The sequence below is a fragment of the Solanum verrucosum genome, unplaced genomic scaffold (assembly GCF_900185275.1).
Source record: "Solanum verrucosum unplaced genomic scaffold, falcon-dt-bn FXZP01000165.1, whole genome shotgun sequence".
Lineage (NCBI taxonomy): Eukaryota > Viridiplantae > Streptophyta > Magnoliopsida > Solanales > Solanaceae > Solanum > Solanum verrucosum.
The window spans coordinates 884,320-898,939 of record NW_026020340.1 but is presented as its reverse complement, the minus strand read 5'-3'; the positions used below and the strand labels follow the sequence as shown (position 1 = coordinate 898,939).

At 31.1% G+C, this 14,620-nt stretch overlaps 1 protein-coding gene across 1 annotated transcript; it reads left to right on the top strand.

Annotated features, from left to right (window-relative positions):
- The first annotated feature begins 1,121 nt into the window (after positions 1 to 1,121).
- Positions 1,122 to 5,500, top strand: LOC125837054 (histone H2B-like). The gene is made up of 2 exons (XM_049516193.1): positions 1,122 to 1,543; positions 5,080 to 5,500. Exons 1-2 carry the CDS (start codon positions 1,122 to 1,124, stop codon positions 5,498 to 5,500), a joined length of 843 nt encoding a protein of 280 aa, XP_049372150.1.
- Positions 5,501 to 14,620: the final 9,120 nt, after the last annotated feature.

The window sequence follows — 14,620 nt, the reverse complement described above, 5'->3', positions numbered from 1 at the left end:
AGTAATTCCTAAAAAGAAATAAAACTTGAATTGTTTAGCTATCTCTAATCTCATAATATCTAAAAGAAAATATTACTAACGTGCATGTTTAATCGATTTGTTTATAAAAATCGAAAAAAGATAAATAACTTGATCATTGTAACCCAAAATTAAAGCAACCGACCCGCTTATCTTACTTGAACAATGTGACACCCAAAACCTCCAAATCCCAAATTCGCCTCTGTCCATCACTATTGAGCTTAATAATTATACAATCAAGCATACAAGCAGGCATAATGTTAAAGCTAAAGTGATAGGTATTTGTTACATGATTGGTGAAGATATAATTTGTAGATACATGATAGAAGAAACTAAGAATATGAAGAGACTTGAGATTATTTTTTAAAATACATGTATAGAACGATCATAAATATCCGATGACAAATGCCCTAGATTTCTACTCTATAGTATGGCTAATATGAATCTAATTAATAATGTAGTTAAGGCGCCATGAGAATATTAATATTCCAAAAAATATTTGTTGCAAAATTTGACTTCAAAGGGATAATCATCGCAACACTAATTTGTTACAATTCGATATTTAATCAAGTCATAATTGATAGACGATTCCTCAACTTAATTCAATAAATCTTTTTAGCTTTTCTATTTGTTCTTATATATGGAAACTTAGCCATATTAGAGTGAATATTTTGTGACACCTTAACCACCTTATCAGACTCATATTGGCCATATTAGAGTGAAAATAAAAAATATATATCGAAAAGTGAAAGGTGGCCCATACACCACAAAAAGGAAAAAAGTGTCTTATATAGATTTTATGCGTTTATATTTTCAAATTTTGGATATTTATAAGCAGACAATAAAATTTATATAAAATTGATTAATTACGTACACACGTGTTATGTGTACACAAGTGACAATTGATTTGTATTATGCCTAATCCACTCGTCCTTCATTTTACACCGTTGATGGATCAAAGCATCGAACGGCTAAGATTCACGGTCCGTGCCATCCAAAATTAACCAATGAAAACTAGCCCTAATTTCTTATATAAAAAAAATCGCTACATCTCCTTCTCTTCACACAATTTCATACAAACTTCGCTAATTTTCTCTTCAAAGATGGCACCAAAGGCAGAGAAGAAACCCGCAGAGAAGAAGCCAGCAACCGAAAAATCTCCGGTCGCCGAGAAATCAAAGGCCGGGAAGAAGCTACCCAAAGACGGCGGTTCCGCCGCCGCCGGTGACAAGAAGAAGAAGAGATCTAAGAAGTCGGTCGAAACCTACAAGATCTACATCTTCAAGGTGCTGAAGCAAGTTCATCCTGATATCGGGATCTCGAGTAAAGCTATGGGGATCATGAACAGCTTCATCAATGATATCTTCGAGAAGCTTGCTCAGGAATCTTCGAAACTTGCTAGGTATAACAAGAAGCCTACTATCACTTCACGGGAAATTCAAACTGCTGTTCGATTGGTTCTTCCTGGTGAATTGGCTAAGCATGCTGTATCTGAGGGTACTAAGGCTGTTACCAAATTCACCAGCTCTTGAATTTAGGGATTTTTTTTTGCTGTTTTTAGCTGTTGGGTTTATGGGTTCGAGTAGTGTTTTGTGATGTAAAGAAGAAACAATGATTAGTTATCGGCATAGATTTTTCAAGTTTCTGCATTTGTAATGGTTTTCAACATGATTTACATGGTAAGATGATTTTATTTGAAAAAACTTTTGCACATGTTATAATATACCTTATGTAAATAAGTTAATCAAATAAAATGAGACGCTTTTCTCTTATGCACATTATCCTAGTGTAACAAATTTTACAATTTATTGATGGTATAAAACTACAAATAATGGATATAAGTTCTGACATATAAAACAGTTAACTTATCTACCCAATAATTATTGGTGAACATGCACAAAAGAATTTCTATAATTTGAATGCGATGATGTGTCTAATAACAATACTTTATTATGTGTTGAGGCGATCCAAAAGTTTTGGTACGTCTATGGTGTTGGTGTGTGCATAGAAAGTATCTTGTAGGAATTGTTTGGATTGAATTAGATTTGATATTATAATTTGGTGAATGTAACCCAAATCGAATTTTGAACTCTACAACTCAAATACTAACTAAAATAAAAGTAAATGTTGATGTGCATGAAATGCTGGATTATTTAAAACTGACCATTTCATACACAACTAAATGGTCAAAAGGAGGCATTAGCTTTGGTTTTAGTAATGTAATCTTCATGTGGAAATCAATAATATAATACAACAATAATAACATACCCGGTAAAATTTTATTAAATAGCGTTTGGAGGATAGTAGAGTGTAAGCGAACCTTAACACTACAAATATACGACTAGTACTACAACAAACACTAATAAGCCTACACCTTCGCATGGCGAAAACACACTCTACCCCTACTAAACTTCTACGCTAATACCTGACCTCCACTTCTTCCTATATAAAGTTATGTGTTCAATAATATGAAATTGTGTCATGTCCTATCTAATCACCCTTTCTCAATACTTTTTTGGTGTAACTTTACCCCTCCGCGTACCCCCTACAACCAGCCTCTCACACTTCTTTACTAGGGCGTTAAGATACTTCATTTACACATGCCCAAACCATCTTAGTCTCGCTTCCCTCATCTTGTCAGACACATAGGTCACTCCACCTTCTCCCGGATAACATCATTATATTCCTAATCTTGTCACTCTTGGTATGCCCACACATCAATCTCAACATCCTCATATCCGTAACATGCATCTTGAAACTTGTGAGTTCTTGATTGACCAACACTCCACCCCACGCGACAAGGACGGTCTAACCACCACTCCGTAGAACTTATTTTTAAGTTTAGATGGTACCTTCATTACATACAATACTCTAGTGGCAAACCTCTATTTCATCCATGTCATCCCAATGCGATATGTGTACCCTGTTATATGTACCTAAGACACCTAGAACTTTCTCTCTTGAAAATAATATATGTGGCTAGCCTTACTTCCACGTTCGCTTCATACAACTCAACCCTAAATTTTCCCTCTAAATATTCCATTTTAGTCCTTGCTGAATCTAAACCATTTGGACACCATAGTTTGTCTTTGAACCTCCAACCTAACATAACTCCGTTTCATGTCTCATCAATCAGTACGGTGTCATTCGCAAATTATATACACCATGAAAGAGAAAATGATCAAAATAATCCTTCATGTATAGGGATTGAATTATTTTGGTTCTTTATATATATCATCTTATCCAAATAGTCTTTAATATATGTATAAAAAGTATCATTTTGGTCCTAACTCTAAAAACTAACTGAAAACATAAAGAAACTGTTAAACTTAACTGTTGGGTCCCACACTTGGTGGGCCCCTTCTTCCTCCTTCTTTCTTCCTCCATTGCTTCTCCTTCACTTTCTTTCTTTTGCCATTTCTTCTACAATTTCTGCTCCCTAAATCTTCTCATACACACAAAAGTTTCTTCAAATTTCAAAAGAATATTCGTAAGGTTTTTGTTTTCTATCTCTGTTTGTTAAAATTTTACCATTTAATTTTAAAAATTGAATGAAAAAAATGACTTGAAAAAATTTCTAATTTTCAAAAGGATAAAACGAAAAGAAAGCTATATCCTCCCCATAGATCACTTCAACAAGAGATAATAAATAGTGTCTTTTATCTAATTTACTTAGTTTACATTTATTTTAATGATCTTGGTTTTCTTCTTCTTTATGTATGATAATGGAAGCTTCTGAAAATTTATTTCGATGGAAATGAAATGGGTGTAGTGTGTATTATTTTTCTTATGAGGATATAAAACACGACCTCAAATGACAAAAGAAGGAAGTTGAGGAGAAAGGTCTGCAGAGGTGATGGTGAACGAAAGCAGATTGAGGAAGAACGGTCTGCGGTGGTGATGGTGAACGAAAGCGGATGGAGGAAGAAGGGTTTGTCATCTGTCAATTTCGCGGGACCCACTGTTAAATCTAAAATTATTTTTTGCTTTTTTAGTTAGTTTTAGGGTTAAGGACTAAAATGATCATTCTTTCATATACATTAAGGACCATTTAGATAAAATGATATATATAAAAGATCAAAATAATTCAACCCTTGTACATGAAAGACCATTTTGATCATTTTCTCCTCCATGAAACGTCATTTTTCTAAAATAAATCAAAAAGTAAAACACATCACAGAAACTAACATGAAGAAAGTAATACATAGTTAGATAAAACAAAAATAATTTTTATAATATTCATATAAAATTACTTATTTACAGTATAGTAATTCTTATACTACTATTAGGGGTCGTTTGGTTTGAAAATGAGTTATGATGGGATAAGTTATGTTGGGATAAGTTATGTTGGGATTAGTTATGATGGGATAAGTTGTGTTGGGATTATTTTTTATTGAGTGTTTGGTTTGTTGTATTCAAAATAATAAATTTTAAGAACAATTTATTTGTTTACAAAAATGCCCTTCATTAATGTAAAAAGTGATATAACAAAAGGGTTGAAAGAGACATTTTTGTCATTTACCTATTTTATCCCGGGATAAGTTATCCCGGGATTACTATACCACCCAAGGAGAGGGATAACTTATCCCGGTACTAATTATTAATCCCGGGATAAGTTATCCCGAACTTGCCAACCAAACAACAAAATAAGCGGTACTATAATTTAATCCCGGGACTATTTGTTATTATACCTCACACCAAACGAGCCCTTATTGATTTTCTATACGTATTATTTAGCAAGAAACATTAGCCGAGGGAGTAAACCGGATAATCTCTAAACCTACCACCCCTAAATGTTAAAATTTAAATTTCATTTATCCCGCGAGTTTTTAAAATTTTCAGCTACCGCCTTAATTGAAAAAGTACACGAATTTCAATATCAACTATCAGCCGTTGATTAAAAACTAAGATCAACGGTTCTAAAACATGATCCGCATCACCATACATTAGCCAATCAGAACTCACTTCCATTTCATTATATAAACCAAACCCTAACCCCCAAATTTATACATCAATCACATTCACAATTTCCTCATTCAAGAGAAAAATGGCACCAAAATCAGAGAAAAAGCCCGCCGAGAAGAAGCCAGCTGAGAAAGCCCCCGTCGCCGAGAAAGCTCCGGCGGAGAAGAAGCCAAAGGCTGGGAAGAAGCTCCCAAAGGATGCTGCCGCCGGTGACAAGAAGAAGAGGAGGGCGAAGAAGTCGGTCGAGACTTACAAGATCTACATCTTCAAAGTTCTGAAGCAGGTTCATCCTGATATCGGTATTTCAAGCAAAGCTATGGGTATAATGAACAGTTTCATCAATGATATCTTTGAGAAGCTTGCTCAAGAAGCTTCCCGACTTGCCCGCTACAACAAGAAGCCTACTATCACTTCTCGGGAAATTCAGACTGCTGTCCGATTGGTCCTTCCTGGTGAATTGGCTAAGCATGCCGTCTCTGAAGGCACAAAGGCTGTTACCAAATTCACTAGCTCTTGAAGAATTTGAACAACTTTAGAGTTAAATGTTTAATTTTACTGTATTAGGGTTTGATGATAGGTGTAAAAATAGTTCATTTTAGTTATTAGCTTCCTTTATCTGTACACATCTTGTGTAATGTGGATTGCTAATCAATCATCTATGAAATCTATCAGCTGTTAATTTAAGTCTCGAATTAAGATTGTTCGGTAGTTTTGAGAATTTGGATTTGTAGTTTAGAGAATTTTGATTGATATCTGCTTAAGTTTGCTAACTTTGTTTACTTGCTCAAATTTTCACCTTCTTTGGTTGTAGCTTTGAGGATTCCCCAATTATCTATCTACTATCCTTTGGAAATGGTAAATTTTACTCTTTATGTTTTATCAGTTGGATCTAATTTCATAAAATCTGTTCAGTTTGTGTTACTTTTACGATGTTGAGATGAAAATGTGATGAATTTTCTATGAAATGCATTGTTATGATGAATTTTCGAATATAGTTGTATAAAATCTGTTCTTTTTGAGCATCCAATTAAGCATGCTGAATGTGGAATGTTATTGAACTGTCTATGTTATCATCATTTTTGTTGATGCTTATTGGGAATTAGTATAACACTGTTGGATTTATGGTGACATGCATATGATTGAATCTGTTTCTCCTTGAAAAATACTGCTTATGTTAGGTGTCAATCTATCTGTTGTCACATTGAACGGTTAGGTAATAGCAGAGAAAACGAACTTGACCAAGAATAGGCAGATTATCCGTCTTGATGTTAGCTAAAATCCTAGCCTGTGTTTTCATCTTTGAAAAGAAACAAAAGATTGTATATTTATCACTTGGTAATAATATATGTATATATCTAGCTCATTTTGTTGTATTTTATTTTCTCCGTCATGTCTGAAGTTCGTGAGTTTTTGAGTGATCATGCCTTTTGTATCTGTATGGAACAAAAACCTTTAAACTATATGTTCTTGTTTGACATCCTTGCAATATTTTAATTTGAGTTCCTTGTGTCTTTATATGACCCTGGTGGATGTGCTTGATCTAGTTGACTATCAATGTTCGATCCTAATTTCTGGAGTCCATTGATTTTCCGCGACTCTGCAAATAATCAAGTCTCTGCTTTGTTTTAGTATGTGTACTTCTCTTTTACTAGTGAATATATGTGTCTGGTATCCTTTGTAAGGATTGACTACTTAAGTGCTCTGTGGTAGGTGATTGCACCATAAGTTACTTTCTTCTGGTAGAGGTAACTTTGACATGTCCATTAACGAAAAATCTTAGTATTGGTATCTGCTGCAATGGAGAAGTCTGTCTTTACAATTCAAGTTCGGTGAAAACGCAGTTTCAATGTGTCATGCTGCAACACACTGGTTTTTGCTGATGAAGTCTGTAAAAGGTGATAACTGAAACTCAGTCCTTACAAATTCTATTGAGATACTTCTAGTCTGGAGTTGATTTCTTGTTGAAGTGTACATTATCAATTGTATTTGATGTAGTTGTATTGACTCATTTCGTTGTTTGAGCAGCTTTCTTAGTTCTGACAATAGTCGCTACCTATTGCAACGTCTCTTTTATTTTTCATAGTGGTTGAGGCGTAGTAGTAGTAGTTGTTTCTTTACTTAGTAGTTGGGATTGAGGCGTAGTAGTAGTTGTAGTTTCTTTAGTTTCCGTTGATTGTGATGGAGGTTTTTCAGCTTGCTGATCAGGACTGACTGCGATGCCCGTGTCTTAAGAAAGTCATGGAGTGTTCAATTAACGCTCTTTAGTGATAGGCGCGACTTTCTTGGTCTGCAGGAGGTCCTGTATCGACTTTCTTGGTATCATCATCCGTTTTGCAAGGTAATTGCATGTTGAGTTTTCGTCTTGCAAGATGATGCATAACAGTTCTGGTATTTTTAGGGTCATTGTATCCGTTTTCTATTTTTCTACTTAAATTTTTCGTGTTTCTTGGTTGTAGCTTGAGGGTCCTTCGATTATCGTTGGCCAAATGAGATTTTTTTTTGTGTTTTTTAGTTGCTTGCAGCTTGGGGGTTCTCCGATTATTGTTGGCCAAATGGGAAATTTCAACCATTCCATCACAACTCATGTTGGCTGTCCCGACTCCAGAGTCGATCTCTAGTGGAATGTTTTTCAATTGTTTCTTCTAACTATTCTGTACTGATTTTACTAAAATATTCCCAGCTTTCCTTTTTGTGTGATAGAATGTAACAGTAGTTTTTTTTACCAAAATGTTTGACGCCATTTTGTGGCTCATGTAATAATTAATTAATATTTTGAAGTTCTAATGGAGCCAAATTCACAAATAATCATTTTTAATCTCTATAAATAAAATTTTAACACAATCATGAAATGTTCAAATCAAGGTATATGAAATTAGAGGACTTTATATTTGAATTTTAAATCGAGATTTAAAATCTTGTTGCAATGATTATTTTTCAATTATAAGGCTAAAAAGTGGCTTGCTTGCACTATTACTAGGAAAAATTATACAGAATAACAAACATTTAACCTATATTAGGTACTATAGCTACAAGTTTAAGAAAATTGTAATTCGCGGCTAAAGTTTTCCCAATTCTTGCTATTCGCTCGTTTTGTATAAATTCAAAATTTGTTTAATTCGATTTTTGACTGTACAAATTCATAATTTTGTATATACTTATCCTAACTATTTATATTTATGAAAAATTCATAATAAATTACCCTGTTTGTATATGGGTAAGTGAAATATACAAATGGAGTTCTGAAAAATTTCTAAATGTTTAAATACAAAATTTGTATATACAGACTGCAAAACAGAACTATAGGTATGAAGCGTAATTATCGAAACTATAGCTATAGAGTCTTATATATAGACCGCAACCTTCATAGCAAACAGAACTATAGGCATAAAGCGTAATTATCGAAACTATATCTATAGAGTCTTATTATGTCTATTATGTTTGGTTGTTTGCTCATTTCTAAATTTTTCTCTTATTACTAACACAAAATAGAGAGGAAGGACCAACAAGTGGAGTTATTGGTCTAAGCCCAAAAGCATTTAATTGCACGGCTTGGCCATTAAATGTGGAGTCTTGAATTTCGCAATTCAAATGAGTTGGTCATTAATTTTATTGTTATAAACTGAACTTACGTATAGCAGGGCATAAGTTTGTCTTTAAGGGCGTGAAACATTATTTATGAAATATTATGATATGAAAATATAAATTTATGTCCCTCAAAAAAGTTATTTACAATGAGGAATAAAAATTAATATTGGTCTGTCATGTCAGCTCCATTGGCAAAAATAATCTTTAAGGGCATTTGTGGTCCAAAACATATATGTCGAGTGTAGTTTCGATGCCAAAAACAAGCGAAGGGTATATGTGAGTTATTGTAATAGTTTAAGGGTAATTTTAATTTTTTTTCCGAACACAAAATAGAGATAAAAGTGCAAATGTTGTGCTCTATTCAGGCCTAATAAACAGATCTGGATTTTGCAAAGGCCCAAAAGAATGTCCAATTGAGTTCTCATGTTTGAAATTATAATCAAATAGATATCTTAATATTTTTAGCCATTTTCAATCGTTTAATCTTGATCGTTTGTAGGCTTCATTGATGTATAAACATTTATGATAAGTACATAGTATAATGCTTACACAAATTTTACAATGATTATTTTGGCTAAAATTATAAAAATTGAATATTGGAATTAATTTTTGTTATGGGCTTTGTTGTTGCTTAAATAATTACAATTCATAATTATTGTTCCACATTCATTTTCAAGTCAATATCCACAACCAACACAATATAGAATGTGATACAAGTACTCCACAATTGTAATTTGTAGCTATATATGTTTTAATTTAAAAGCTAAAAAGTGGCTAGCCCATGCTATTACTATTTGCAAAATATAGGAAAAATCACATTGTATGAGCATTAGGATAAAATTAGAGGAAATAACACAAAGCACATATTGGTGCTAATTACATGTTGAAATAACAATTTTTTTGATTATATTATCTGTTAGAAAAGTATTGTTCCGGATTCATGTATCTGATGAAACAAATACATGTATTTCAGATATACGCGAGTCAAATTTGGTGTAGTTTGTTCCAGATGCACTATATTTAAATAATATTCACATGTATCTGGATACATTGACTCTCTCGCTCGCCTCTCTCCTCTCTCCTTATGTATATGCATTTCAAAATATACATATTTGAGTTTCTCAAATTTTACGTATCTATGTATCTAGTATCAATTTTATGTACCTGTGTTTCTAAAATCAATTTTAAGTGTATCTGATATCAAATATTTAGTATATCCGTGCATAAATACATCTATATATCTGATATCAAAATATGCACTGGTACATTCATCAATTACCTCTAAGTGCTATCATCGCCAAACAGGAAGAGAGTGAGAGAGTGAGAGAAAGAGAGATTATGATTTATCTAATTATTTGGAAGTTAAGTTGATTTATAAGATAAAACTCATTTCATGTGGATTAGTTAATAAGATTTCTTCTTTTTAACCTTACATTCTATTATACTAGTAAAGGCAAATGAGGCTGTGACCATAATTTTTTTCTTCTTAAAAATAATAATAAAAAAATAAAAAAATCTCGATTACTTCAATGTCTATAACTTGAGAGATAAGAGAAAAATTCCTCTCTCGAATTCGAAAACGTAAAACAAATAACGATTCTCATCGCGAGGAGGTCTAAATTATAACCTGTAACTCAAAACACTCATAACACTTGGTGCCATGAATATGCGAATTTATCAAGATATTGTTTAACATCTTAAAATATAAATTATATTATCAAAATAATTAGCATAAAAAAGTGTTTTATATATCAAGAATTTTAAGACCAGCCCATCGTGGCCATTTAAAGGACACATATATACACTCTTGGCTTATAGAAAAAGTGAAAAAAAAAATTGAATGAAAAAAAGAAATAAAAAGGACAAACATATTAAGTGCTTCCTTGTGAAAAACCACATATGTAACATGGTTTCATCAGTAACATGAAATTATTATTATAATTGATAAAAGATAATTTGGCTTCATTTAATTGGATATAACACTTTTTCAATATGCCAAATAACAAAGCTACAAATAACCAAAGGCACAATAATATTTGACATTTGATTAAATGTAATCATACATACATATATATATTCCTTCATCTATAACTAGACAATTACTAAAACATTTCCATGTAATTACAATTTCCACTATGCATGGACCCATGCATGCAAAAGTTTCTCGAAAACTTATCTACAACATTTTTTCCTTTTGAGGTGTCCGGGACAATTTCACCTAAGAGACGTCTCTAGAATTTTGAGTTAACTAATTCTAGATAATAGAAAAACGATAATTTTATTGATTTTTAAACACAAATACAAAGGTTTTATCTGAAGTTAGTGAATTCTGTCGGACCCGTAATAAGAACTCTAGCTAGTTCTATATCCCTAGCTATTCATCAACTCATGTATCGAGTAATTGGTGGTGGAGCTAGGGCCGGGTAGGGGAACCTCTTTCATCATAAAATTATATTGCATATATAAGATTAAAATTTATTTTATGCACATATAGTAAATTTTTAATCCACTTAATATATTTTTTTATGTTTTTCTTATTATATTTTGAATTTTATTAGTGAAAATCATGGTCGATTTGTCATTTAATTCATTGTCCATCACATTTAGGAAGATATATACGAAGATCAAATCACTTGGTATTTTGTGTCTACACTGAAACTAGAACAATACCGATCTTCAAAATTTACATCAACCACTTTATTGACCATCAGACCACATATAAACCGCGTGATTCGAAGAACTTATCTGCAACATAGGATTCTCAACTCAAAAGTCCATCCCCCCCACATTCCCAAAACCCTAATTTCCAAGCATTGACATGTTAAGGCAATGTGATTTGTTCCCTCAAAGAAGTCACCATATTTCTCTTGGCTTCTTGGAGATGGAGTTTTGCTAATTCCTTGGCAAATGATAATAGAAAAGGCATAGGGCGACAAGAAGCCGCAAAAGGTGAATTATATGAATTTGAATGACAGATAACCTAACATGACTACACTCATTTTGGTTCATCCCAATGCTATTGTCTTTAGGGCAATGAGCATATATATGTAAAAAAAAAAAAAAACATTTACAATTGACCTTTCATAAAAAGGAAGAAGAAGAGATTTATAACTTGAAAATAAGGTAGAGATTACTTTTGTCGATGAATATTAGTTAAACTTAAAAAATTTATCAGACAGATCTCTAGATAACAATCATCCTCTCACTCCTGAGAATAAGTAACAAAGATCACGAATGGCGTCATGTTGCTTCGCGGTCTATAAATTTCGAGTATCAAGATATATAGGAAGGGTCAAAAATCAAAATAGGTAGGTGAATATTCATAAGAAAATTCGATGGAATTTGTAGTGGTCCTATCGCTATATAAACATAATTAAATCGTTAAACGAAGATAACAAGGTTATAAACGTTGCTAAAGGTCTAGATAAAGTACAAAATGTTGAGGATATTGTTATGTTGATACTAAAAAAGTGGGAATTTCTCATAGAATCGATTGAAAATCCATCGAAAATATTATTATCAACGAGCCAAATATCAAAGAATTTCTAATCAAATGTTTGTAGAAAATTTTCATTTTTAGAGGATATATATTAAGATCTCACCATATCGGTCATCATTTTTCAAATTGTGTTTATATTATATAGATTCTCTATAATAGTATTTTGCTATATCGATCAAAAGATATTTGGACAAACGATATAACACGCACATTATATATGTACGTACAGTATTACCTAATTATTTGTGCATGGTGTTTTGTTAAATTTGGATTATTTAGTTGGAATATCTTCTTGTTACTTTTCACTTTAATTTAGTAGCTAGCAATTGATTGGAATTTTCAACCAGAATAATTAGATCTTGATTAGAATAAGTGTGAAATATATAAATCAGAACAAATTTTATAAAACTGCATAAATAATACGTACTATACTTTCTAAGGTTCTAATTTAATTCGACAACATAAGCAATATGTCACGATTCAAATCCATTGAATCTCTTCAGGATATTTAGGCGTGTACGAATTTCTCTTTCAGCCTACGAGCTTGAGTAATGAACTTAAATTATGTCTCATAAAGTTATTCATTTTTCTCTCCCATATGCATTTCGATATGAGATCCATCTATAATATCATGTGTTCCTCGTGTTCAGAAACTTACTAGCTTAAAAGCCTGTCATTTCGATTTGACCCTCCCTCATTAGCCCTCCTTTCGTTCTAGGCATCAAATATATATGGATATTGCCTCATTAAACTTGATTGAACAAGTTAATTATAATGATTATCATGTAATTGATTAGGATTGAGATATAAAATAAAATAATGGAAACTCCGTATAAATTATGTGGTAAGTTTAAGGTAGAATAGCAATATTAAATTACACAAATCTGACGTGAATACTTTATTATGTGTTCAATTAGAATAAATCATATAGTAATTCGAATATCTAATTAATTAATGTAATTTACTCACAAGTTTAATAGCTTTCTATGTATTGAACCATATATAATTATATACATATATTTTTAAACATGTAGTAATATATTATATATATTTGTCTGACACACTTCTATTTGTAATCTATGTATAGATTATGTGTCTCTAATATTGAAAAATAGATAAAATTGTGGTTCCTCTAATTAAGTAAAAACATCTTCGTAAATAATTTTTACATCATCAAATTATTTTTATTTGTTATAGTAGTTAACATATTTATTTTTAAAATTTCAAATCTCACATTTTCAGAAGACTTACCTGCAAAAATCTTTTGAGTAATCTATTAGTATAAAAAAATATTTATATTGACAATAGATAAAATTTAAACTCATTTGACAAAAAAAAAAACAAAACTTCTCTTTTAATTTTTTAAGGAAAATAATGAAATCCTTAAAGTCTTAATGACAAATTAAGCAGGTATGTGATTGCTTAGGTTATAAGGTAGTTAATTAATATCATTATCACAAGCTAGATTGTCATTATGACATATAATTCACATGTTAATACGTATACAACATCACTTTCTCACATCACATACATACACTAATTAATTATACACAAACTTTCTTTTTAATATATATTATCCCTCCGTTCTTTTTTAATTGCCACGGTTTCCTTTTTTTACAGTCAAACGATAAGAATTTCGACTGATATTTTTATGATATATTTTTTCATTATTGGTATACAAAAAATTGCAATTTATAGTACTTTTCGTATAGTTTTTGAATATCTAATTTTTAGTTTAAAATATTGAATTAATGTAATCAAATTGAACTTTAAAAATTAGTCAAAATAACTTTCAAAAAACATAACATGACAACTAAAAAGGAACGGATAGATAGATAAAATAGAGAGATATACAAGTAATGAAAATATATATATGAGATGGTAGTTATAAAGGATAATAACCACTTTATAAATCATGAGATAGTGGATCACAAAGATGACAAATTAAGAATGGTATCTTAATATTATTAATTTAATATTAAAATACAAATATTCCAACAACAATTAACTGTTATTGTAAGTTAACCTGCTAATATAAACATAGTACTACATAATTATTATTAGCACACATAAGTTAAAATCCAACAAAAAAGAGATTTTTTCTTTATATAAACATGGTTCCATATATGACATAAATATGTGAATAGGTTTTGGTCTAAAGTAGTGAATTATTGTGAGACAAATTGAATAACTTGAAAAAATAATATGTTTTCTTGCAATTAATTAAATCTTGTTTATAAGTGAAAAAAAGGAAATGTCATTAGTCATGATTTTACTTGCAATTCATGCTTGTCTTTGATATAAAGTTGTTTTCTATTATTATAGATTTTATGGACATAAACATGTGTTATAATAGTAGTAGAACTATTACTAGATCTCTAAAAGTCTTAATAGACTAATTGTTTTCAATAATTTAATTATTTGATATTCGAAATTCAGATAACTGATGATTGGTGATTCATATATATATATATATATAGTTAGGAGAAATTGACAAATACTTTTTTTTTTAGATTGTTAATTAAGTTTTAGCTAGTATTTCAGCATTATTGA